The sequence below is a fragment of the Talpa europaea genome, assembly GCF_964194135.1.
Source record: "Talpa europaea genome assembly, chromosome: 9".
Lineage (NCBI taxonomy): Eukaryota > Metazoa > Chordata > Mammalia > Eulipotyphla > Talpidae > Talpa > Talpa europaea.
This window is the reverse complement of record NC_140076.1, coordinates 32,958,460-32,986,457: the sequence shown is the minus strand read 5'-3', so window position 1 is coordinate 32,986,457 and position 27,998 is coordinate 32,958,460. Positions and strand designations below refer to the sequence as shown.

Genomic DNA, 27,998 nt, shown 5'->3' with positions numbered 1-27,998 from the left:
ATGGGCAGTACTGTACATCATCAATCTCAAATTGATCTTACGACTTTTAGTCAGAAACCCTCAAAATATCACAGAGGATGATATTCTAAATGAACCTATCACAGAAAGAATTCCTGTGATTCAATTATCCAATTACCTATGGCTATCAATTTAGTCTGGCCTGGGGCTGCTTTTTACAGGGAGGTGGTCTCCCATGGCGTACAATGTGTTTTTCTAAGCTGTCCAAAATGGCCACAGCAATCTGTTGGACATGGGGATCAGTCTTTTCGTGTTCTTTTATGTTATATAAATGCTGCAATCCACCTTCCTCAATCAGCATGCTGCAATATCTTGAGGCTGAAAGGAAACAGGAGAAAGCTTTTCTTAAAATGCAATTTATCCCACAAAAAAAAGAGTTCTTATTTTACTTCAATTTTTTGCTGTTATGTTACTGAATAATGCTAACATATGCTGCTGCAGTGTGATAAATATCTCTGTAATGACTTTTTTCACATGATACATAATTCATTTTTCTTTTAAACGATTTATTTTAATTTATTTATGCATGCAAAAACTGGGGTGTAAGCCAGAGGTGCGGGGAGTGAGAGGATTCACCAGAGATAGAGTGGGGAACAGAACAGACAGATTCACTGATTTTTCTTTTTTTAGTACATACGGTTCTTGCTGCAGACATGCTGCATGGCCCAAACTGCCCACAGCTGGACTCCTGGTGTTGTAAAACAGCCAAGTAATGGGAAAAATGGATTAAAAGACCTAAAAGGGCAAAAGAAATGAAAAAAGATTACATCCTGAACTTAGTGTCTTTTTTAAAAAGATTTTATTTTTATTTATGCATATAAGAACTGGATAGGCCAGAAGTGCAGGGGAGTGAGAGGATTCACCAGAGACAGAGTGGGAGCAGAATAGGTGGATCTATTAAAATACACTACTAAGGGAAGCAGCAGGTGAGACAGGAGAGGTCTGCTGTGCCATGTGGGTCACCTCCCTGACCGGGGATTGAACTTATGCTGCATTGGCTACCAACAGCTTGATAGTGCTGAGACTTAACCCTTTACACCACCAGGGAGGCCCTTAGTATCATTTTTTAAAGTAATGATTCCTGAGTTTTCCATTCTAGAAATTTTGCCCTATTTCTAAATTGATATGCATGTATTATGAAATTTGTATTACAGTACATATTTTGTCTCCGCCATTTGAGAAAGGATTATACTCAGAAAAAAAATCTTCATACAGAAGACGAAATTTTTTTTTTTTTAAAGGATTTATTTATTTATACAAGCACTGGGTAAGTCAGAAGTGCAGGAGGGTGAGAGAATTCACCAGAGCCAGAGCGGGGAGCAGAGCAGGCAGAAGGACCGACGTACACTGCTGAGGGGAGCAGCGGGCGGCAGGAGAGGTCTGCGCCATGTGGGACCCTCCTCCGATGGCCGGGGAGCAGCCGGGGATTGAACCGGCGCCGCAGAGGCCGCAGGCACCTTCGCAACCCAGCGCTCAACCACTGCGCCACCGGGGAGGCCCTAGGCATACACTTTAAAAAGTTACTATAGGGCCTCCCCGGTGGCGCAGCGGTTGAGCGCTGGGTTGCGAAACTGCGCGCAGCCTCTGCGGCGCCGGTTCGATCCCCGGCTGCTCCCCGGCCACCAGAGGAGGGTCCCACATGGCGTGCAGACCTCTCCTGCCGCCCGCTGCTCCCCTCAGCAGTGTACTTCGGTCCTTCTGCCTGCTCTGCTCCCCGCTCTGGCTCTGGTGAATTCTCTCACCCTCCCGCACTTCTGACTGTACCCAGTGCATGTATAAACAAAAACAAACAAACAAAACCAGCAAACAAATAAATAAAGCATGCCTCTATTAAAAAAAAAAAAAGTCTAAAAAAGTTACTATAAACAGTTTCTCCAAACTAATCTAGTGCCACTTTTCTTTCTTCCAGTGTGTCATCCTGTTTTAGACCTTGTTACATTAACATATCATTTCTTTTTCCTAAAATTTTCTGCACCTAATCATCTCTCAAAACTCAGCTCACAATCCACTTTATTTGGAAGCTTTTTCTTATACTTTTCCAGTGAAGATTTAAGTACTCTCATCTTTAATTTTACAGCAATCTACACACATAACTAGCACAGCAGTGAATTATATCTGATTCACATTTGGTATTCCTAACTAGGCTGTAAGATTCTTGTGTGGGGGCACAATGTCTTACTTATTTTTGAATTTCAAAAGTACTGAATAAGTCCCTGGCACTTGTCTTCAATAAATGTACAATCAAGGACTGATGACCAAAGAAAAAAGTCAAAATAGTTTGCTTCTTTCAAAGCCAGTATGAAAATAGATGCCAAAGGGAAAAATTATACATATTGTAGAAATGATCTCCAGGCAAACAATATGACTACATTACTGGTTGAATGTTAATTATCATGCCAATTACCTGTATGCTACCATCTCACACTCAGGAGTTGGCCATTTCAAAATAGCTGAATGCTGTAAGACACAAGACAAGCGAGAAAAGATTACAATATTTATTACTACAGTATTGCATTATAAGGTTTTGATAATATAACTACGAATGTTGTTTGTACACTCCAGAAAACACCAAATTACCATACCAGATCATCCAGAAGAGAATTCCTCTGGCTACGGCTCAATGTCCATGCTTGTTCACCTCTAGATATTAAATGGGCAATAATTCCAGCTGCAAAGTAACTGACTTCCACTTCGATACTGTGTAGGAGGCTACTAATATGGTCTATAAAATCCTTCCACATTAACTCAGAATGCAATTCTTGCACTTCAGCTATGTTATTCTGAAAAAAAATAAATAAATTTATTATGTATGATAAATGGCTAAGTGACTTTGTATGCTAAGAAAAAATAGAGATTACAATAATTTAAACATGAGCTGCACATAGGCAAACAGTGAAGAACACAGATTACAATGATTTAAACATGTACCTACATAGGGTAGTGGGATTACAGGTGATATATACTTTTTCTCTTCCTTAAACAATAAAGTAATAAGAAAGGTAGAAGAAATATAGAGTTCCTTTTCAGGCAAAATGATGAACTAGATAACCAATAAATCCTTTTACCACAAAATATCTAGAAATGTTGAGTGAAAAATAACTAACAGCTTTTAAATATGTAAGTTTACTTGCTCGAGCAAATCGCAAACACAGAACGAAACTAAAGCAATAACAACATTGTACCCATCACCTGCAGGAGAAAGAACACTGGATTGTATGAGTTATGTAAGAATAGAAGGTAAAGACTGCAAATTGGAAGTAAGATTTCCCATTCCAGGCAAGGGCTTTCAAAGCATTACACCTCAATAAAAGACTGGACAATACAGACATATGAAAAAGAGGCTTATTGAAATTTGAGACTGAGTCTAAATGGAAAAGATTTCCCTTGTGATTTATAACTACAGTTTTTCAAACTGAAAAGCAACAGCAAGATAAGTAGGGAAAAAAACAGGAAAGTTTGGTATTTGTAACAGAGAAAGGTGAGTGCATCCAAAGAATAAAAGGATTAGCAGTTCTGAATAATGTAGAAAGTCTAAGAAGACAAGAAAGCATCCACTTGTTTGAATAACATAGTGATCACATGTATTAAAAAAATTCAGTCTTAGACCTCTACTGAATGCCAGTGTTTGCCTGCTGGACTTGGAGTAAGATGGTTTTCCTAGGCAATACTTAAGAAAGACTTCTGCTCACATGTGAAAAAATTTAAGGGTTTCCAAACTTAAGACTGGTTGATCCTCCTAAAGGATTAAAGATCCAATTTATCTCAGCACTCTAATGATTAATCCTCTTTCTTAAAATTTCTTTTGGCAGGGGTTGGTACACTTTACACCCCCATTGTTAAAGGGTAAACTACATATAGTTTTGTGGCCTTCTTTTCACTTATTACATTGTACCCATTTTCTTACTTAATTAGTATTTCCAAGTATAGTAGCAACCTTCAACTATTACCTCAAGCAGAAAAAAAATTACACCTTAAGTTTCTGAACAGTCTTTGAAAGAGAAGGGACTTCGGGGTGGAGGCAGTGTGTGCACATGTGAATGTATGCTTGAGTGTGTGGACAAGGAGTTAGGAGTAGTCAAGTTAGAGTCTCAATTACTTGGACTCTATTTGCTATTCTTTTCTTCCTCGCTCCCTAACCCCCACCTATCTGATGATAGTGGTAGGCATATATATTTGCATTTATTTTCATTCATTTACAAATCTCTTCAAATGTTAAGGTTGGGAGTGGGTAATGAAAAATAGTACTGGGGCCTCCCTGGTGGCACAGGTGGCTGAGCACAGCACTGTGGGGCTGTCCACAGCCGCTGCAGTGCCAGTTAGATCCACGCCGGCCGTGGAGCAACCCACAAGCGGGGGCAGCCTCTCCTGTCTCGCCCGCTGCTCCCCTCAGCAGTGTATTTCCCTCATTCTGTCTGTTCTGTTCCCCGCTCTGTTTCTGATGAATCCTCTCACCCTCCTGCACATCTGGCCTATACCCTGGTTCTTATATAAATAAAATAAATCTTATATAAAAAAAGAAAAAGTAGGACAGGGTAAGGGAAGAAAAGAGCAGTGGAAGAACAGGAAGAGAACAATGAGATGAAAGGATTAACCTGGAATTAAGGAACAGAGTCTTGGAGGAGGTGACAGAATTACCCTTTGATAACTGTTGTCACTAAGGCCTGAAAGATGTTTTCAAAAATCTAGAATTTCTGAATATGGATAATGCAGAACTAAGTTCACCGACCTGGCTACCCAACTTAAATAGACTTTAAAGTTGAAACTTTAGTGATAATCTGATTTCTGGAGACTTGGAAGTCCTGGCTGAGAAATATTCAAATATCACCTACCTAAGTATGAGCGGAAACAAAATTGGAGGTCTCAGTAAAGGACTCAGTAGAGTGAGAAATTTGAAGTCTTGACTTGTTTAACTGTGAGATTACAAAATATGGAAGACTACAGAGAAAGTATTTTTGAACTGTTGCAGCAAATTTCATACTTAGATTTGATCAAGATATTGAAGCACCCTACTTGAAAGAGAAGGTGAAGGTAATGATGACAAAATAAATACAAAAAACTTGAAATCTATATTAGATTTTATTTTTTTTTTATTATTTTTATTTATTTATTTATTTGTTTGTTTGTTTGTACATGCACTGGGTACAGTCAGAAGCGTGGGAGGGTGAGAGAATTCACCAGAGCCAGAGCGGGGAGCAGAGCAGGCAGGACCGAAGTACACTGCTGAGGGGAGCGGCGGGCGGCAGCAGAGGTCTGCGCGCCATGTGGGATTTTCCTCCGGTGGCCGGGGAGCAGCCGGGGATCGAACCGGCGCCGCAGATGCCGCGGGCAGCTTCGCAACCCAGCGCTCAACCGCTGCGCCACCGGGGAGGCCCCCTATATTAGATTTTAAATAAGCTTTGTGGAAGTAATGTCACTATCTCTTTTTTTTTTAAGATTTATTTTTTTATTATTTTTTAAAGATTTATTTATTTTTGCATACAAGAACTGGGGTGTAGGCCAGAGGTGCAGGGAGTGAGAGGATTCAACAGAGACAGAGGGGAGAACAGGCGGATCTACTGAAATACACTGCTGAGGGGAGAAGTGGGTGAGAGAGGTGAGGTCTGCTGTGCCATGTGGGTCACCTCCCTGAGCTGGACTCCAACTCTGCAGTAGTTGTGGATTGCTTCATAGTGCTTACCCCCTGCGCCACCAGGGAGGCTCCCCTGATTTTACTATTTTTGCCTTATCATTCCAAGTAAGATTTACTAATCTGTTAATGACCATATTAACAGATGTAGAGAAAATTTTGTATGTAGAGAAAATTTTTCACTGACCCTATTATGAAATTCCCTAGCAATTTATTTAGAATCTTAATTTTTCTAATTTAAGTTCATTGTATTTGTCATTTTTAGCCCAGAATTTAAGATCACTTTAAAAAAAAAATTATAGCTTGGAATTTAGCAGCAAATGCTTATATCTTACCAAAAGTCCTAGGACTTTTTGTTGAATGGATGACTCAGTTGGGAAAGACTGTAAAAAGAAAGAGAAACCTGTAACTATCAAAAGAACCAAATATAATAAATGATATTTATTAATTAATCAATAAATATCAAAAGTGTAAACTAAATTCCCATTCTAACCTCTAGAACCCTCATGAAGAGTTCTAAACCTTGGTTTTCAATAAAGTGTCTGCAAGTGGTTGGAGATTCATCTGTAAGGTTCCAGAGTGCACTTAAAGTAAATTTCAAAGTAGTGTCCACTGAATTTTGATTGGTTTTCTGCTTCACTATTTGAAGAAGTTGCTGAAAAAAGGAAAATAAAATTAATTTCTCATTGAATTGTTATTACAATTAGAGGTAATAATGACAAGTCTGTGATGATTAATCTCATGACTTATAACATTACCTATAAAGGTTCTTATAACAAACAGCCTCTTGGATCAGACTTTTCCTTCAGCAAGTATAAGATCTTTATAAATACTTCTATATTATTCTGATCATACCTACAATCTAATTGCCTATAAATCAAATAAAAAGGAAAATAATTAAAGCTTAAGGCCAACTATCCCACCCAACTGGTCACAACCTATACTTATTTACAGATCCTGGTAATAAAAAAGATATAGAGGGAAAAGGGAAAATGAAGCTAACTTTTTTTTTTTAAAGATTTATTTATTTATGCATATAAGAACTAGGGTACAGGCCAGAGGTATTGGGGGGGGGGGGCGGCGGGTGAGAGGATTCACCAGAGACAGGGGAGCAGAACAGGTAGATCTACTGAAGTACACTGCTGAGGAGAGCAGTGGGCGAGATAGGAGAGGTCTGCTGTGCCATGTGGGTTAGCTCCCTGGCCAGGGATTGAACTTATACTGCACTGGCTGCCAAGAGCTTCACAATGCTGAGACTTAACCCCCTGAGTCACCAGGGAAGCCCCAAAGCTAACATTTATTAAGTATCACCAAATCATATTCTATACTGCAGTAGTGCTACCCGTACTTTTCAGGAGAGGAAATGGAATCTGGGAAATATTAAATAATTTGAGGCTGGTCAACTTAGTAAGAAAAATTAATAAATCAACTCCTAAGTTTTCCTTCCAAAAAAAAAAAAAAAAGACAAAATAGGGCCTCCCCGGTGACGCAGAGGTTAAAGACAGTGCTGTCGCCAGTTACTGCAGCACAAGTTCAATCCCCGGCCGGCCGGAGAGCTAACCCACATGGTGCAGCAGGCCTCTCCTGTCTCACCCGCTGCTCCCCTCAGCAGTGGATCTGCCTGTTCTGCTCCCCACTCTCTCTGGTGAATCCTCTCAACCCCCCGCACCTCTGGCTTACATCCCAGTTCTTGTAGGCATAAATAAATAAATCTTTTTTTTAAAAAAGAGACAAAATAAATACAAGAAACTTGAAATCTATATTAGGTTTTAAATATAGATTTGAAAGTTTCATTGTAATTATTTCTATAATACTTTCAACTAAGATATTTCACTTTAAAAGAATGTTTTAAGAACTATACATGGCATCCAAAATTCCATTTTTGACTATACTTTTAGGAGTGAAAGGAAGCTTTGCTAACACAGATACAAATAAACTATTAAAGTTACATATAATTCAGGAAAAAAAACAAAATGTATATTAGTGGACTGAAAATCTACTGAATCTAAAAATCCTAAAAATCTCTGAATATATTTCTAATCAAAATTACTGAGACACATATACAACAATAAAAAGTCACACGTAAAGCTAAATGTCACCCCTGAAAATAGTAAAAATAAATAAAATCTGCATCCCTTTTCTACTAATTTAACATATATTTTATGTAAGGTACTTGGTCTTTTTTTTCTCCCTTCTCATTGAACCATTTTAGTAACTACAAAGTAATTTTTAGTCATTCCTAATAAAATTTATGTGACTTACTGGAGATCATACAGTAGCAATAGCAACCTTCAACTCCAGAATTTTTACTCTTTCCATTCACTACTACAGCCTTCTCCTCTCTTTGTATAACATCTTTCATTCATTCATGTCTCTATTATTATACTTATTAGATTGTATTATAACCATGTCTACATAGTTATTTTCTCTACTATACTTTAAATTTCTTATGGGTAGGAATTAAGATCCAATTCAGTTTGAATCTGTAATATCTAGTAAGGTGGTAGGTACCTAATGAGTATTCTATACATATTTCACAAATAAATGTCTGCAGAGGAGATCACAAACTTACTCTGACAATGAAGAGCTCAGCACCAAGCTGTGCAGTTTGTTCTGTAGAAAGCTGCAAGCAAGCAGAACACATGGTAAATGTCCAAGAACTCACTAGTAAGTTAATGTATCACTGACTCCAAAGGTCACTCTGAAATCTCTGACCAGCCTGGAATTCTGCAATATTGAATGCATCTTGAATAAGCAGATTGGCAGAGAGGTTTACTTGCCTTTCTGACATATAGATTTTGGGAAAAATAGTAACTATAATGGGAAACAGCTATTTATAGAAAATTACTCAACAAGAATTCAAGTACCTTGGCAGCCAGAATGGAAATGATAGCAACTGCCATCCTTTGCATGTTTTGATCTTCATGGTTACAGAGCCACTGCATGACAAGCTTGGCTGCTTCAAACCTGAAAACACACAAAGGGTTTCATGAATTAATCCTGGAAGCCCAGGCACAGTTTCAAGCTCTCACTGGGAATTGATGCTATAAATCAGGCAGGTGAGAAGGAAAGGGAAAAATTCCTCTTAACTGATACAGAATAACAAGTACACTTAGTATTTTGGAGACAAAGCCTCATTATTAGTTCTGACAGACTTTCTAAGAAAATCAGAGTTTTGAAAATATGGCCAAAACTATCTGGAACTTATCTTCTAGAATTATAACATTTCTATTCTGCAGTGATTTCTTGCCTGTAGTTAATTAAAGTATTTTCTGGGTTCCTCACAGAACAATGGGTTCATTCATTCATTTATTCATTCACATACAATTGTTGAGGTCCTGTTTTGTGTCAGGCATTATTCTTGGTTCTGGAGATAGAAGAGTGAATGAAATAGAAAAAAAAATCTATTTTTTTCTCAGAGCTTACATGCTAGTGGGGAAATGTAATAAATCAGAGAAATTAGTAAAACACATAGATGGTGTATTACAGAGGAAAAATTAAAAGCAGGGAAAGTGAAAGATGAAATGTTGAAATTTTATACAAGGCAGATAGGGAAGTCCTCAGTGAAACTTTTGAGGAAGTAAAAAAAAACTACCCATGTAGACATCTAAGTAAAATGGTAAACACAATGACCTTGAAGTATGAGTGGGAAGGTTTTGAAACAGCATGGAGGCCAGTGAGACCAAAGCAGAAAGAACAAAGGAAAGAGTACTAAAAGATAAGGTCAAAAGTTAACAAGGGAGATATATCATGTGATTCTTAGTAAAGAATTAGTTTTTACTCTGAATGAGATGAAAAGTCATGGAAGGATTCTGAGCATAGTTGTGGCATGAACTGATGTAGGTTTTTAATATAACTATTGTATTAGCTATGTTTAGAATCAACTTCAGAGGGTAAAGACTGAAACAGGGAGAGCAGTTCAGAGACTAAAATTCAGGAGAGAAATCCCTTTTAGTTTAGTCAAGTGGTAAAAACATAAGTGAAGAAAAATAATCAAATTCTGGGTATATTTTGAAGATAGAGCTGGATTTACCAAAGCACTGAATGTGGTATGTGAGGTAAGAAGAGAAATCTCTGGATAGCACTCAGAAATACATCTGATTATTTTAACCACAACTTAATCTTTTAAGACTTAAATAATTACTTCCATTCAGAAGCTTTCCTTGGCAAGTTTATTATTGCCTTATCAGTGGGCCTTAACACCTTATAACTCTGTCAGAGAACTGTGATTATCTGCAGACTCATTTGACTTCCCCTTTGGCCTGTGAGTTCTCTGAGAGAAGGAACCATCTGCTGTTTAGTCCTTCATACCAAGAACCCAACACAGTGCCTGACACAGAAATAGTTCTTAATACATGATGGCTGAATGATTTTGATGCAAATCACTCCTCTATTAACTTCCCTCAAATCTATTGTTACCTCCTTTCTATTCCCAAGGCCCTCTCTGATCCAGTCTGTTAGTGGTATGACAGTAGATTCCTAATGGGCCACTCTCCCTCACTTTGTGCCTACAAATTGGTAATAAATCTATCAAAGGACTTTGGTATGATGTCATTCCTGTATTTTAGGACTATAATACGAGCCCACACTTTCAAATCTTGCTTTTCCCTGCTTTTATTACAAGGTGGACTGCTCATTAGTCCTCAAATATGCCCACAATTACAAAGCAATAGAAGTTAAGAAAATGATTTCTGAAGTTCTTTGACTTTTGGGGTTTGAATTCCGGTTCTATTTAATGTTAGTAACAATAATAAAATATTTCCTCCTGGGAGGCAGTACAGTCAAATCATTAAGTCATCATACACTTTAGAAGTCAACCACCAACAACTAACTTTAGGACTCTGGGCAAGTTCCTTAATCTCTCTGAACTTTAATTTTCTCATCTAGAAAACAATCTTCCACTCTATATCTTATACCATAGAATTGCTGTGAGAATCAAATGATATCACATATAAAGCTATATGATCTCTGTTAACCTGTACTTTAAGTTTCTTCATTATCCAACATTAAATAACAATAATAATGAAAGGAATGACACAGTGAAAAGAACACTGATCTTAGAATTACAAGACCCGAATCTTTCCATTCTTGCAGTTACTAGCCACGAAACCATGGACAAGATACTGATTCTTTGTATGTCTCAGTTTCTTTTTTTTTTTTTTAAAGATTTATTTTTATATTTATTTATACAAGCACTGGGTACAGTCAGAAGCACGGGAGGGTGAGAGAATTCACCAGAGCCAGAGCAGGGAACAGAACAGGCAGACTGACGAAACACACTGCTGAGGGGAGCAGCGGGCGGTAGGGAAGGTCTGCACGCCATGTGGGACCCTCGCCATCGGCCGGGGGTTGAACCAGCGCTGCAGAGGCTGCAGGCAGCTTCGCAACCCAGCGCTCAACCACTCTCAACCACTGCGCCACCGGGGAGGCCCTGTCTCAGTTTCTTGAGTCCACAATATTGTATGGATATTCAGAAAACTATAACCAATATATTTCTTAAGCAAAGGACTATGAAAACCAATCTATCATGAATGTCAAGGTACTAAATTAGAATAGATTTAGCATTCTATAAGGCAAAGCACAAATTCACCATTTTATTAATCATACACCAGGCATATCCTCGCTAGTAAGAGAAGACCCTTTTTTGGGGTCATTAGACAGATCTCTAAAATTCCATTTTTCCCCCTTTTATGTTCTAAGGCTATCACTTACCTGTTAAATGGAACATCTTGGAGGATCCGGTCACTGCAAAGTGAAAGGAGGCAATTCTTCTGTAACTAAAGAATCAAAGGGAGGGAAAAGTCCTTATTAAATTATTTATTTTTTAACCAGAGGTTAAAAAAAGGGAGAAAGATAAATGAAACCCAAGTATTTCTTATATCCTTTATTCTGTCCACCTACCGTTGAAAGACTGACATACTGTACCCACGTAAGTTTATTTGCACATACTCATGTTTTATCTTTTTTCATTAAGTGAGAACTAAGGTAACAAATAGGTTTATTCTAGCAAATCTCCCTCTATTCTGGTTGCCTCATCCATGAGGTAACCTTGCCATTTTTTTAAAACACTTTTTTTTCAAAAAAGAATTATTTATTTATGGATGTAAGAACTAAGGTACAGGCCAGAGGTGTGGGGGGTGAGAGGATTCATCAGAGACAGAGTGGGGAATAGAACAGATGGACTGACTGAAATACACTGCTGAGGGGAGCAGCGGACGAGTCAGGAGAGGTCTGCTGCGCCATGTGGGTAGCTCCCTGGCTGGGGATCGAACTCGTGCCACAGTGGCTGTGAACAGCTTCATATGTTGTGTCTTAACCTCTTGCACCACCAGCGAGGCCCAACCGTGTCATTTTTTAAAAAGATTTATTTTATTTATTTATGCATATAAAAGCTGGGGTGAAGGCCAGAGGTGCAAGGGGTAAGAGGATTCACCAGAGACACAGTGAGGAGCAGAACAGGCAGACTGACTGAAATACACTGCTGAGGGGAATAGCGGGCAAGACAAGAGAGGTCTGCTGTGCCATGTGGGTCACCTCCCTGGCTTGGGATCAAACTCGTGCTGCAGTGGTGGCTACGGATAATTTCATAGTGCTGTGCTTAACCCCTTGCAGCACCAGGGAGGCCCAATCTTGTCACTTGTTTTTGAAGAGGACAACAAAGATAAAGGCTAACAGTTTTGCCTGGTGACAGAGCATCAAGGAATTTGTCATCCGCTTTGAAGATAGCTTGACTAACCTAAAGTACATGGGACTAGTGTTTTAAACACTGGCCACCAAATAAGGAGGGACTGATGGGAGACTTGGCTCTATTTTTTAAATGAAGCAGTACAATTAAACAAAAGAAAATGAGAATATGAGTCATTTATCAACAGAGTGAAGATATGCCAACATAACAGAAGGTTTTCAGGTTCTTCCCATCAAGCAAAATAACTTTTAAGGTATGGTTAAATAAAGTCATAATGCATATTTCTAATTTTTTAGAATTGATTTATTCAGTACATACTGAAATTTAGTATTGCTTTGTATTTTCTGTGTGGTTCCTTCTATTATACAGTTTCTATATATCTTCCATGCAACAAATAGGATGTTAATTTTATATCTTTTTTTTCTATTTCTGGAACAGCTTTATATACTTGGAAGATCTCTTGTCTGAAAAAGACAATATAAAAAAGTTGATTCACAGCAAGCAAAATCAGATTAACAGAATATATAAAGATATATAGAGACTATATTATATACAAATCAATTGGGTATTTTTAATAAATGATTCCATAGATCTGGGATATACTTGAGATTCTAAACTAAGTTTGCAGGTGATGCCAATACAGTCTGGTTAGCAGAACACAGTTTAAGTAATGGAATCATATGTATGTATTCTTCTGCAATTTTTTATATCCAACTTATAATTGATGTTAATCTAGGTGGTAGTCTGCATTTGTAATTCATTCATTATTTACTATTTTGAAGTATCCTGTCATATGACAAAATCTGGGTTGATGGACATTTGGTGTTCTCAATTTGACGTCATTATAGAAAGTGCTGTTGAGGAATATTTTTTATAATACATGCACATATATAACATATATAAATAGCTTATTGAAATATATTGAGATATAATTCACTTACCATACAATTCACGTACTTAAAGTGTATAATTTAGTGGCTTTTAGAATATTCACAGTTGTACAACCGTCACCATAATCAACGTTAGAATATTTTACAACTCCAAAAAAGAAGCCCATACTCATTTCTCCTCACTCCCATTTTCTAATATTGCTTATTTGCACTTTTCTCATTTTTCTTTGAACAATTTTGTCAATTTTTTCAATATTATTAACATAGTCAAAGAACCAGTTCTTGGGACTGTTGATCCTCTCTAATTCAAAGTACATTTGCTTTTTATTGCATTTTTTTTTAAATTTTTATCTTTAGTACTTCCTCTACTTTCTCTGGGCTTATTCTCTTATTGCTTCTCTAACTTAGGAAGTTTATTTGTAGCCCCTTATACTAATGATTTATACCCCCTTTTGGGAGGGGAATCATAGCTTGTGCAAGGGTTTTTTGTTTTTTTTTTTAAATAATAAATTTTATTTTTATATTCCCCATACAATTGCAGCCCACCCATTCTGACCCCAATCCCTCCCCTCCCGCCCCCGCCCCCCTAAAAGTGTCTCTGGTTCATAGTTTTTTGTTGATTTTGATTTTCACTTTCTTATAGTTATTCATTTTCCTGGTCCCTTATTTAAGTTTTCTAGATTCCTGCTATGAGTGAGACCATCCGGTATTTTTCTTTTTCTTTTTGGCTTATTTCGAAGGGTTTTTTTTTTTTTTTTTTTTATAAATTTTATTGTTATATTCCCCATACAATTGCAGCCCCCCATTCTGACCCCAATCCCTCCCCTCCCGCCCCCGCCCCCCTAAAAGTGTCTCTGGTTCATAGTTTTTTGTTGATTTTGATTTTCACTTTCTTATAGTTATTCATTTTCCTGGTCCCTTATTTAAGTTTTCTAGATTCCTGCTATGAGTGAGACCATCCGGTATTTTTCTTTTTCTTTTTGGCTTATTTCGCTGAGCATGATCCCTTCCAGCGCCATCCATGTTGCAGCAAATTGCATGTGTTTATCTTTTTTGAATGCTGAGTAATATTCCATGGTATATATGTACCACATCTTCTTGATCCAGTCATCTATTTTTGGGCATTTGGGTTGTTTCCAAAGCTTAGCTATTGTAAACAGTGCTGCTATAAACATAGGGGTGCAGGTGTTCTTTGGAATTGATGTTTCTGTGTCCTTTGGGTAAATACCTAGGAGTGGAATTGCTGGGTCATATGGAAGCTCTATGTTTAGTAGGTCCAGAAATCTCCACACAGCTTTCCACAGTGGTTGGACCAGTTTGCACTCCCACCAACAGTGCAGAAGAGTTCCTTTTTCTCCACACCCTCGCCAACATTTGTTGTTGCTAGTTTTTTTAATATGTGCCATTCTCACTGGTGTAAGATGGTATCTCATGGTAGTTTTGATTTGCATTTCCCTGATGACAAGTGATGTTGAACATTTTTTCATATGCCTGTTGGCCATTTGCATTTCCTCTTCAGAGAAGTTTCTTTTAAGCTCTTCTGCCCATTTTTTGACTGGATTATTTTCTTTGTTGTTGTTGAGTCTCATCAGCTCTTTGCAGATTTTTGTGATCAGTCCTTTATCATTAGTGTTGGGTGCAAAAATGTTCTCCCAGTTGGTGGGGTTTCTCTTTGTTTTTGTTATTGTCTCTTTTGCTGTGCAAAAGCTCTTTAATTTGATATAGTCCCAGCTGTTTATCTTTGCCTTCACTATCACTGCTTTGGGTGATGTGTCTGTAAAGATGTCTTTGATGTGCAAATCACGTAGTGTTTCGCCTATATTTCCTTCTATATATTTTATGGTTTCAGGTCTTATGTCTAGTTCTTTAATCCATTTTGAGTTGATTTTTGTGTATGGTGTGAGGTGGTGGTCAAGCTTCATTCTTTTGCATGTAGCGACCCAGTTTTCCCAGCACCATTTATTGAACAAACTTTCTTTGCTCCAATGCATATTCTTTGCTCCTTTGTCAAAGATTAGTTGACCATAAATCTGTGGGTTTATTTCTGGATTTTCTATTCGATTCCATTGGTCTGTATGTCTGTTCTTGTTCCAATACCATGCAGTTTTGATGATTATGGCTTTGTAGTATAGTTTGAAGTCTGGGAGTCTGATGCCTCCATTCCCTTCTTTTTTTTTCAGGAGAGCTTTGGCTATTCGGGGTTTTTTGTGATTCCATATGAATTTCATCAATAATTGTTCTATTTCTTTGAAGAATGACATTGAAATTTTGATTGGAATAGCATTGAATCTGTATATTGCTTTTGGAAGGATGGCCATTTTAATAATGTTTATTCTTCCAATCCACGAGCAGGGGATGTCTCTCCATTTCTTTGTGTCTTCTTCTATTTCTTTTAACAGTGTTTTATAGTTTTCTTTGTATAGGTCCTTTACCTCTTTTGTTAGATTTATTCCCAAATATTTGATTTTTTTTGTTTCAATAACAAAAGGGATGGTCTTTTTGATTTCTTCTTCTTCAGATTTATTGTTTGTGTATAGGAAGGCTACTGACTTTTGCGTGTTGATTTTGTATCCTGCCACTTTACTGAACTGATTGATGAGTTGAATTAGCTTTTCTGTGGAGTTTTTGGGGTTCTCTATGTATAATATCATATCGTCTGCAAATAGTGATAGTTTGACTTCTTCTTTTCCTATTTGGATTCCTTGGATGTCTTTCTCTTGTCTTATTGCCCTGGCTAGGACTTCCAGTATTATATTGAAAAGCAATGGTGAGAGTGGACATCCTTGTCTTGTTCCAGATCTTAATGGAATTGCTTTCAGCTTTTCACCATTGAGAATGATACTGGCTGTTGTCTTGTCATAGATGGCCTTTATGATGTTGAGGTATGTTCCTTGTATCCCAAGAATTTCAAGGGCTTTTATCATGAATGGGTGTTGCACTTTGTCGAAAGCTTTCTCAGCATCTATTGATATTATCATATGGTTTTTATATTTCTTTTTGTTGATGTGTTGGATAACGTTGATTGATTTTCGGATGTTAAACCATCCTTGTGCCCCTGGAATGAATCCAACTTGGTCGTGGTGAATTATCTTATGGATACATTGTTGGATTCTGATAGCTAAAATTTTATTGAGGATTTTTGCATCAGTGTTCATTAGGGAGATTGGCCTGTAGTTTTCCTTTTTTGTGTTGTCCTTGTTCGGTTTTGGTATTAGTGTAATGTTGGCTTCATAGAACGTGTTTGGTATTGTCCCTTCCTCGAAGGGGTTTTTTATTAGAAAATACTTGAATGGTTCCTGCTTTGTCTTCTGTTCATCTGGTGTATAAAAGCCGTGAAAACCAAAGTCTAAAGTTTATATAGTTTGACAGTTTCCCTCAATGAAGGAAGATGGCTTTCATGATCCTCTCACCACTCTAGGTTGCCATTTTACTTGATTTTCGACCTCTAAATATTTTTTACTAACTTACCAACTCACTGCAAAAAATTTTAAGTTAATATAATAATTCCAGCAGCATTTTTAGTTTTCATCCTGAGGATAGGTTACGTATACTACCATACTGCTAGAAATAGAAAATTCATGTCTTTTCATTTCTGTACTTGCTACTTTATAGCACCTGGTTTATAACAGATGCTCTATGCCTATTGCCAAAGTCATCAAAAATTTAAGATTTAGGTGGAAGATGAGTTTTCTATGACTTAAACAATTTTCTCCAACATTTGGATTTAAGTACTTTTAAGCAGGGAACATATTCAGTTTTCCACTTCTGTATTGTCCTCCACTCGGTTATGCCATAAATTTATTACTTTACAACTCACAAAGGCATTTGAACTTCCAGCCTTGGTCTACTAAACTGAACTGTTAGGGGTAGGAGATATGTAGCAGACATTAAAAGGACTATTTGAAAGGGAATTCTTATATGCTTACCTGCTGGTGATTGGGAAAATGTTCCATGGCTTTGAGCAATAAATGGGTCACGTCAGCCAAGAGTCGGACAGGCATTCCTGCTGCCAGATCCTGCTTGGTTAAGTTAAACACACAAGCGCTTGCAGCCAGTTGCACCGGCAAATTCATAGGATGGTTTCTCATCCCTGTAACCACAAGCTGGAAAAAAAATTACTTCCTTCAATCCATGATATAAATACAAACCCTTTTTACATAGCAATATTACTTGTACACCTGTAATAATGTCAAAGATGTCTTAAGCATCTTTATCATAGTCATGAGCAAAGAGCCTAGGATTCAACAGTTACTCACAAATACCTACTCCTGCCCATCTGGTTAGGTAGGTATCAAGTTCTTCAAATTTAGAGATTTATTCATTAGAAACTTTTGTATTCAGGTAACTCAGCACTATATTTCCAAGACCAATGTCTGCTATATGGAAAGCACTAAATATACTCTACTGAGTAGCAAATTTCATTTCAATACCAGCATCCAGTTTCTTGAGACTACTGCTAAAGTTAATAGAGTACAATAAAATGCAGTCACTTCAGTCACTTCCCTCTGGCCTACAGAACTACTTCTTACCTTTTCTTTCTCCTCAAATCTTCAACAAATCCCCTTTCCCCTCCTAGCCTTCTATCAGCAGAAGATCTTGTTTTCAAATACACTGAGAAAACTGCAGAAAAGAACTCCAGGTCCTCACTACTGCAAATATCCCACTATCAACAGACATGTGTACATATGGTGCCTTCCTGTCTAACGATCAGAAATGATCCTTTTGGGTGCCTGTCAAAAGGCAATCCCCCTGATTAGGTGCAAGAGCCTTTCCTTTTTTGTCTATCACGGACATTGCTTCAGCTGTCCTCCCCTCTCATCAACATTTTATTATATTATTGGATCATTCAATCAGCATACAAGCTATATTTTCCTCCCATCTTAAAAGGAAAAGTATACAACAAAAGCCTTCTTTAAATCTCATCTCCTCAGCCAACTCCCACCTTTTTTTCTTTGTTCTCCTTTCCAGTAAAAGTCCTTAAAAGAATTCCTTATATTCTTTCATTTCTCTCTGTATCATTAATCGAATGAAAGGGTGAATGAATAAATATTTCAGATCATGAATAGAGGACTAGTTCTTTATTGCTCAGATTCACAGTATCCAAAACCAAAAATAAAAGATAATGTATATACCAAGTTCCAGTGTCCTTTGGACACTATATGGAGGGGGGATAATATGTTGGGGATAGCATTCTAGAGACTGAAATGTTACTGGTCCCTATGCAAGCATTTCATTCTTAAAATTTAAGATATGGGGGAGATTAAGATATTTCTGACCCGGCCTCCCTGGAGGCCACAGGGGTTGAGTCTCAGTGCTATCACACTATCACCGTTGCAGCCAGAGTTCAATCCTCCACTAGGGAGCTAACCCACACATGGCACAGCAGACCTCTCCTGTCTTGCCTGCTGCCCCCCTTAGCAGTGTATTTCAGTATATCCTCCTGTTCTGCTCCCTTGTCTCTGGTGATTCCTCTTACCCCCTGTATCTCCGGCCTACATCCCAGTTCTTCTACGCATAAATAAAAATAAATCTTTACCAAAAAACAAAAGGTATTTCTGACTCTGCCACTGACTTATTACTCAACTCACAGACGCTCAGTTATACAATATTATAAGAGAGGATAACATTTATCTCTTGAGATTGTTGTATGAACTACCAAATAAAATACAGCCCTATATTCAGGAGTTTTCAAAACTAAGTATTAGATGGGGGTGATTATTAAGATGCGGATTCCTGTACTTCATTCAATTCTACCAAACCTGAATTTCTTGGGGATAGAGTTAACAAATATGCTTTTATTTTGAGCCCTCCCTCACATGTAAATATGCTTTTAAAAATAAGCAAAGTTCTGTATTTCTGGTGGGCAAAGTACATATTTTGACAAATATTGTCCCAAGCAATCAATAAAATCAAGAGTCTTCTCCTCTTGCCCTTCAAAAGCTATCTCGGTTAGAATATGTTAACTGAAGAATTTAACGTGATTAGTTATGAAAGCACATGAAGCTCATAAAGGGCATGAAACAGTGCTTTATAGAATTCCAATACTGTTTCTTTAAAAGTCTGTAAGGGGGCCTCCCCGGTGGCGCAGCAGGTTGAGCACCATGCTATGAAGCTGTCCACAGCTTCTGCAGCACAAGTTCGATTCCTGGCCATCTATGCAGCACAAGTTCGATTCCTGGCTGTCCAGGGAGAAACGCACAAGGCGCGGCAGACCTCTCCTGACTCGCCCACTGCTCCCCTCAGCAATGTCTTCAGTTCGTCTGCCTGTTCTGCTCCCCGCTCTGTCTCTGGTCAATTCTTTCAACCTCCCCACCTCTAACTGTACCCCAGTTCTTGTATAAATAAATAAATCTTGTATAAATAAATATTTATAAATATACATTTATAAATAAATGTATAAATAAAAAAAAGGTCTATATGGAAGCAATGTAAGGCTAATCTAAAATGCAGGGTCTTGATTATATAGTTTCATTTTCTACTACAGCTTGTGATAAAATACCAAAAGGATCATAGGTTTTAGGCTGTTAAATATTCACTAGAAGGCTTTTATGTTGTTTAATGAGACAATTATAAAACTTAAGTGATACTATGCAACTAGCTTTTCTTACTGTCGCTAATAACTGAAATTCTAATCAGTGGCATTACAAATAAAAATCAAAAATGAATACAAAATTTTCATCAGCTTTCTTCACAACATGATCATCCATCCAGGGAGATACTTTTTAAAATTTCATATCCAGTTTCTTAGCCTTACCTTTAAAATTTCTGGCTTTGTTTTTTCCATCACATGAGTCAGGCTAAAAAGGTGAAAAAGAGCCTCCCGGACAAAGAATGCCCGTTCACTGTACCGCTTCAATGCTTCTGCAATCTGAATTTCATTGGCTTCTCCAGATACCTTTGAACAGAGCCAGAAAATTAGTTTTTAGGATTCTTTTCAATCCTCTAATTTTCTCTATCTAAACATCAATTATATAGAGATCCCAGAACAGCTCTGTAAAGGTATGAAACAAATGAGAGCAATTATTTACCGACCCATCAAAACAAACATCTAATGAAGGTATACACATCCTAAAGAGATGTCTATTAGATAGGCTTAGAACCTACTATAACCTATGGATAAAAATTTCTATACTGCATCTACAATAAACCTCTAGTTCCAGTGTCTTCTGGTATGTACCACTTTTAAGATGTTACCACACGATTAAGGCTCCTATTTGCCTCCTAAGGTAATCCTCTCCCTCTAACTCACATTGTTATAGCTACTAGCCTTTCCCCCCCTAGATCTTTCAATATCTAAGCTCTTCCCCAACCCCAGGCCATTTTATACATGTATATACACACATACACATATATACATTTATATTTATACACACGGATGTATATGGCATATGTGATATATGCACATATCTGTATGTATAGAGATATATAAAATGTCCTCTGACTAAAATCTTCCCCTCTCTCTTTGCCTAATTTCCTTCCAGTTCAAGTTATATGACACTTCTTAGGAAGGACATTCCTAACCTATTAGTCTAAGTCAGGTCTCCCAATTATGTCCTTCATAGCCATTATCATAATCCTTCTGGCTACACCAACCCATTCACAAACATATCCCAATAGTCAGCATCATATGTGGCATAGAATAAGTACTCAATAAGTATTCATCAAATAAATGTATTTCTTAATTTCCCCAGATTTATCAAACTCCCATTCAGAATCAAAAGGTTCTATTAATAATTAAATCTATCTAAAGAAAGAAAAAAATTAAGTCTATCTAGGATTTTCCCATTTACACAGGTTAATACTTTTATCTTAAATTGTGGTTCATATATCATTAGGTAACAAAAATGTATATAATAGGAAGGGCTCTTTATAAAAGTAATCCAAGTAATAAATGAAAAGGAAATTATTAGACTATCACCATGATCCCCAATGTATTAATATGCCAAGATACTGAATGTCAGTATCTGCTAACATCACAGAAAGAAAGCCAACTAGATATTACCTTCTAATAAAAGAACACAATACATATGGATCCTGCAAAAGGATCAAACATGAATCTGCTTAAGCCTTCAGCCACCAATTTGCAGAGAATACAAAAAAGAGAAATAGGCACACTGAGTGTACAATAAAGAAAATCCAGATTGAGGGAAGCTCTAGAAATCGAAAACACTGGATCCTTTAATAGACAAGTTATAAGGAAAAGAAAGGCATGGAGAAGAAATCTGTAAGTTAAAAGATACTCTAAAGACAAATGATTTTGAAAAAATTCAAGACTAATAAAGTGCCTAGATAAAACAGTTGGGTCATAAAACTATAAAGACATGATTATTATTGAAATCAGGACCAAGAACAGAGGAGGGCCTGTGATTAGGATGGGGCATGTGGAAGAGCTTCTGGGTAGCTGACTATTAACCTGAGTGATGATCTCAAATGTGTTCACCTTATTTTTATTCATTAAGCTACACGCTTGTTATCTGTGGTCTTTATATCTGTCTTATTTTATAATAGGATAAAAAACACATGTAAAAACTTGTTCAGAAATACACAATTTTCTTATTAAGTTGAAAGACTGAGTCTTTCTTGGCAGTACGATTACATAGGGTAACACAAAAAAACAAAAACTGTAAAATTATCTTACCTAGTAACTAGATTTTACATGAACATATATATTTAGGTGAGAATATGCAGTTTTGAGGAAATAAAGACATACATTATGGCAACATTTCTACCACTAATATGATATACTATAAAGATCAAACATGAATTAGACTATAGTACAGATGAGTACCAAGTGATACAGGGCATTTGTAAGACTGAGGAATAATCGACGTTTCTTTACAAAATGCTTTTTAAGTTTTCTATTTATGTGCTATGTCTAATATATATATAATTAATTTTGACTGTGTATTCACATATATAAGCAGTTATTGAATAAACTTTTCCAAGTGTTTAGTTCTTTTTGAATCACCTTGAACTGTTTCTTATAGATTTTGAAAGATATTGAAATATTTTGTGAAATAAAAAAAACTGAGAGGGAAAATATAGAACAACGATCTCAGTCAGATGTCACTATCTACATCTGGTTGATTTCAACAGCCTTATAATATCTTACATGAAATACCACCTCAAGTTATCTTTTAATGTAAAATCAAACTGTTATTGGAATGTTTGCTAACGGAATACTCTAGTCCAATTTCATTGCCTGCATGTTTTATTCCATGATTAACACTTATCTAGCCAATAATAATCCCTCAAATTAAGCAATTTGCCTCCTCAAATGATAAGCATCTACAATCAATTTTATAAACTAAATATAAAAAAAGAAAGCATCAGTATGTAGTAGTTTCTGCAAATAGTTTCAAACAGAGAAACTGTCTTTAGCCACCAAATAAACCTTAATATTTAACATAGGGATTAAAAGTAAAAATCTATATCCTAAGGAAAGTTCTTTTAGTACTCTACATAATTCTACTAAATAAAGCATCTCTCACTGGATTAAAGCTACTTGTAAAATTGTCTCCTCTCCACTAAGAATTCAAAAGCAGGTGCACTAACTCAGACATCTTTAAAAGGTACTTAGAACAATGTTTTTTTTAATAGACCAACTCCACTGCTTAAAAATTATAGGTACCTTTACTGTACATTGATTACTGTGGTTCAATATAAGAGTCTTATTTTAAGGAAGAAATCTAGGCTGGACATAAAAATTTAGGCATCATTGGCATATAGGGTTAAAAGACCAAGCCTGGAACACTCCATTTTTATTAGAGATATGGGAGATGAGAAGAACTGATAAAGGAAAATGGGACTCAGTAGCCAGAAAGTATGGGGGAAAATAAGATATGGATGATATCCTTGAAATTAAGATTTTAAAAACCTTTTCAAGAAGGACAACTCTGCCTTTAGATCAAATAAGAACTAATATTGGGTTTAGCATATTTCCAGTTATTCTTAGGAACTGGGACCCACAGCTTGATAGCCAACCAGTTTCCAGTTGTGGAAAAGTAGAAGGTTCAGGACACAGACAGTGACAAAAGAGAAAACTGGGTGGGAATCAACAATGATAGAGCTGAAAATTCTATGGTAAGAAAACCTTCTGTGTTGGGATTAAAAACTGAGAAAAAAGGAAAGAACCAAGTAAGCAGAGACAATGATATGTAGCAAAAAGGCACATGCTTTGGAATCAAACAGTCCAAGGGTAAAAGGGTAGGCTTTAATACAGGCATACCTTAGAGATACTGTGGGTTCAGTTCCAGACCACTGCAATATAGTAACTATCGCAATAAAGCGAGTCATATGAATTTGCTGGTTTCCCCAGTGCATACAAAAGTTATGTTTACACTATACTGTAGTCTAAAAAGTGCAACAGCATTATGTCTGAAAAATCGGTGTACATACCTTAATTAAAAAATACTTTATTGCTAAAAAATGCTAACCATCATCTGAGCCTTCAGCGAATCTTAATCTTTTTGCTGGTGGAGGGTCTTGTAAAAAACGCAGTATCTGTGAATGCAATAAAGCAAAGCGCAATAAAACAAGGTATGCCTGTACCAGCTGGTTGTGACCTTCTGAGGACAATAATACCTTCCTCACAGAATGAAGAGACCAAAATAAATAAAATATATGGAGGTGCCATAAATAAACCATTTTTATAACCACCCACCTATGGTACAATATATTGCCTTATAAAGAATACTGGGAATCACACTGTCTCTATTTCTTGCATTCTGTAGTGTGGTCTAAAAAATGGAGACACGTAAAGCAAAAACAGCCAACCCAAGCTAATTTACAACATCAAAATATGAAGACATTCATTTCAGACAAGTTTTTCATCAATCTTGAGAAAACGGACATGTTTAAAAAAGGAGATGTGGCAATCTTAGCTCTCCCTGAACATGACAATATTTTCAGCTTCCAAGTCAGTAGCCAAATAACTTAAAAGGAACTTCAATTTTTGTATACAGTTGAAAAATGGGCAAAGGTCCAATGAATATCAGTTTCTCAACTTTGGCTGCTAATTGTAATTACCTGAGGAGCTTTAAAAACTACCTTTGCCTGCTTCCCAACTCCTGTGGTTCTGATTTAATTATTCAAACTCCCCAGGTGACTGCTGATGAAACAATTTTCCCAGTTTTATCAAAATATGGTTGAAATATAACATTGCATAAGTTTAAGGTATACAACATGATGATTGGGTACATGTATATATTGTGAAATGATTACCAAATAAGATTAACACATCCATCAACTTATTTAATTACATACCAGATGATTTGAATTGTAGCCAAGGCTGAGAACTACTGCTTTAACATTTACCAAGGTGGAAATTAGAAAGTAGGTGTTTCCTAGGGCCAAAATTTTAAAGTAATAACAATTTCACTTGTGAAATAAAACTTGTTTTATGGAGGTAGTGTGGAATACAGATGTCCTATTAGCCTCAATTTTAACACTTAGGCTAATTCACTCTAGGGTCTATTTGGTCATTGAGAGAATCAGCAAAAATCATACTGCTCCCAGATCACAGCTATTCTAGGAACTTTGCCTGAAGATTATCTAGCTTAATGTATTAGGGATTCATTCCTTTTCTTCTTCAGGCAGATCAAGCTCACCTCTTTTGGGAAATTTTTCCTCAACTTCCAGCACACAGGGATTTCTCCCCTTTAGTTTTTAATAATTCTTTACTATCTGACCTATTTGTCAGACTGTTAAATAATATTAAAACAGTAATTTACATTTTCATGATTCCTTCCATCAATAAGCCTTGTGCTAGAAATCTATCTTGTACCACATAAGCTGTTAAATTCCTCACACTTCTATGAATATTCTACTGCAGCTGCATGTTGTCCTACACCTGGCTTATGGTGTCTTGCTCCATTTGGGATTGGCCTACTTCTCCAGTTTCATCATTGCACTTGATTTTCTACTGTTGAACTCCAGCCGCAGTGGCCTTCCTTCAGTTCCTTAGATGCTCCTTACTACCACACACCCTTCACATGTATTATTCTCTGTGACTGGAATGTTCTCTACCAACTACTCACCCTTAAGGTCTCACTCATTCATCAATTCCTCAAAGATTTAATTTGTCTGTTAAAACATTTTCATAATAAAGTATACAATAAAGTATTGTATATCTTCTAGATTCCTAGCACTATACAGTTTAAAGTATATGTATATGTATGCACATATACACATCTATGCATATGTATAATATGAGGAAATATGTATATAATATATAAATATAAATATATATACACATATTTAAAGCACACACACACATAGCACATGACATTTGATTGTCTGACTTTCTCATTAAATTACAAGCCCTGAGAGGAAAACATTAAGTTTGTACTCACCATCAAATTCCCATGTCCAACACAGTGCCTAGCATAGAGGCACTTGATAAAATATTACTAAATGAATTTTAAAAATGACTCAAAATCATTTTCTACATTCTATTATTAAAAACCTAAGTTTATAAATAATATAAGAACTGAGATATTCATACATGGAACATTAACCTTTTCTTCTCCTTTTTGGGGACCAATCACATTTGCTTAAAAATGACACCCTGCCCTGTTGGTCACAATATCCACTTCTAGGTCTGCCCTGACTGCTTCAGGTAGGATCAAAGGATGCTTCTGCTTATGGGGCTCTGGAATCAGACAGATGCCGATCCAAAATTGGTTCTAACTAAAAACCAGTAAATCACATAATCTCTATGAGTTTATGTTTCTCATCTATAAAGTTGGGTTAATATAACCCAATATAAAAGTGTCTAGAGGATACAGTATATGTTTGAAAAATATTAGTTTTCCTTAAACTTGTCACAAGTCTATCCTTCAAGGTCTGACTCAGATATCATCTTCTCTAAGCACCTGAAGGACAGGTCTCTCCAAGATGTTCAGAAGAGGCCTCCCCAAGTTTCCAGCTGAGGTCAAGTGAGGCCCTGCAAGCTTACTTTTACCATTCCTTTAACTGTCCAGAAGAATAAAAATTAGGCATCTTTCTGTGAATTACTCTGAATTAGAGTTATTATGAGAAATAACCTTTCTACCTGAGAAATCTATTTATGTGGCAAGGCAAGTATCTAATTAAAAGCAGAAGTCTTTGTCGTGAGTCTCCCTCCTCTCTCCTGAAGTCCCAGGCCCTATCCCATTCCTTAGTTCAGGATATATAACACCACTATGCCTCACAGGCTTTGGAATCCACATCTATGTAGACTCTCCTCCTCCTAAGTTTGAGGTAAATTTGATTTGATACTTGACCTGTCCAAGAAGGAACCAGAGGAGTAGGGGAAAATTCCCTTTCTTTGCTAACATGCCAAATTCTCCAGCCAGGGGAAATTTCACCTACCCCCTTACAGCAATTACACCAACCCTTGGTTTTACAGTTATTTATCACCACATTATCACCACTCCTATTAGACTAGCACCTTGGTGGCAGATTGTATATTATTTTCACCTTTAAATCCCAAGCTGTACCCAAGTTCAACAGATATTTGCTAAACTGAGTTCAAGCCATTAGGCAATAGAAACCTTAAGAAAAGCAAAATTTTACCATTTCTTCAACAGAAATCCCCTTAGAGAGTTTGGCCTCCCATTAAATATCCAATGAGTATATCTAGTTTCTTTCAAGTAATCCATTAGAAATTGTATATTTAAATGGTTTAAAATATCTAAAAATTGTCATCATAATGAAAACTATAATTTTTCTAGGGTCTACTGAATAACCTGTAATCTAGATGTATAATTTAGATCTATATATAATTTAGATATATATACTAATCTTCAGAAGAACTCTGTACGATATGAATACTATCTCTCTGATAAAGAATTAAAAACAAAAAAGTAACACCATAGCTTGTTCTGGGTCATGACGCAAGTAAGCTGGGATTTTAATTAGGGCTCTTTTCCTCTAAAGCAAGGTTTTCCCACTATACAATGTCCTGTTTCATGAACACGTCTTATATATTATTAAACATTCACCTTAATGGAGTCTTACGCAACTAAGACACTGTTTAGTCTAACACAATAATACATTTTTAAAGTCTAACCTTCAAATGTCCTCCGCCTGTGAGGAATTCAGAGTAACCAGCATCAGTGGCCAGCAGACCTACAAACTGCATACTGGGCCTTTGTTGTATAAAGGCTTCAACAGCTTTATCTGTCACATGCTTTCTCCCAGAAACATCCAGGGAGACAAGGTTGGGTAGGATGTCTTTTCGTTCTAGTAAGCGAAGAGCTATGTCTGATGTAAATTGTTTATCATCTGAAATATCAAGATGATTCAGATATTTTAGTTCCCGAACAACATCCAGTATCTGGGTGGTTGTCATTTTTAAACATTTCAAGTGGTGCATGGTTAGAGACTTGAGTCGGTCTTTGCAGGCCAGCAGAGCTGTGATGTCTGTGATGGAGGTGTTAGAAATATCTAGACTCTCTAATCTTGGCAAGGAGGCCACTTCAGCCAGGTCTTCATTATAAAAGAGAACATTGGTGATGCTTAATGCTCGAAGGCCAGAAAGTTGGCTGAAGCAGCGCTCATAAGGATCTTCAAGGGAGAGAGTTAAGGAGTTAAGCACTAGGCACTGGAGATTCTGCTGGATCCATTTGTTACTGCCAAGCCCACTGATGATATCTGTAATCGTGATGTCAGCATTCACACCTGTGGCATCAAGTTCCACTAACTTGTGATGGCAGAAAGCTTTCCGGAAAGCAACAGCAGATATCTTGGCTTTGCGAATGCAAGCTCGCTTTAAGCGCATCTGGTTGCCCCTAAA

General features: G+C 36.8%; 1 protein-coding gene across 1 annotated transcript; it reads right to left on the bottom strand.

Moving 5' to 3' along the window:
- Positions 1–145: 145 nt before the first annotated feature.
- Positions 146–27,998, bottom strand: ZYG11B (zyg-11 family member B, cell cycle regulator; the record flags this gene model as incomplete). Its single annotated transcript, XM_084243823.1, has 12 exons — positions 27,273–27,998; positions 19,974–20,114; positions 17,146–17,322; positions 11,357–11,421; positions 8,512–8,611; positions 8,217–8,267; positions 6,138–6,299; positions 5,980–6,027; positions 2,601–2,798; positions 2,423–2,475; positions 656–753; positions 146–336 (listed from the first exon to the last, which is right to left on the bottom strand). Exons 1-12 carry the CDS (start codon positions 27,981–27,983, stop codon positions 146–148), a joined length of 1,995 nt encoding a protein of 664 aa, XP_084099949.1. The 5' UTR covers positions 27,984–27,998.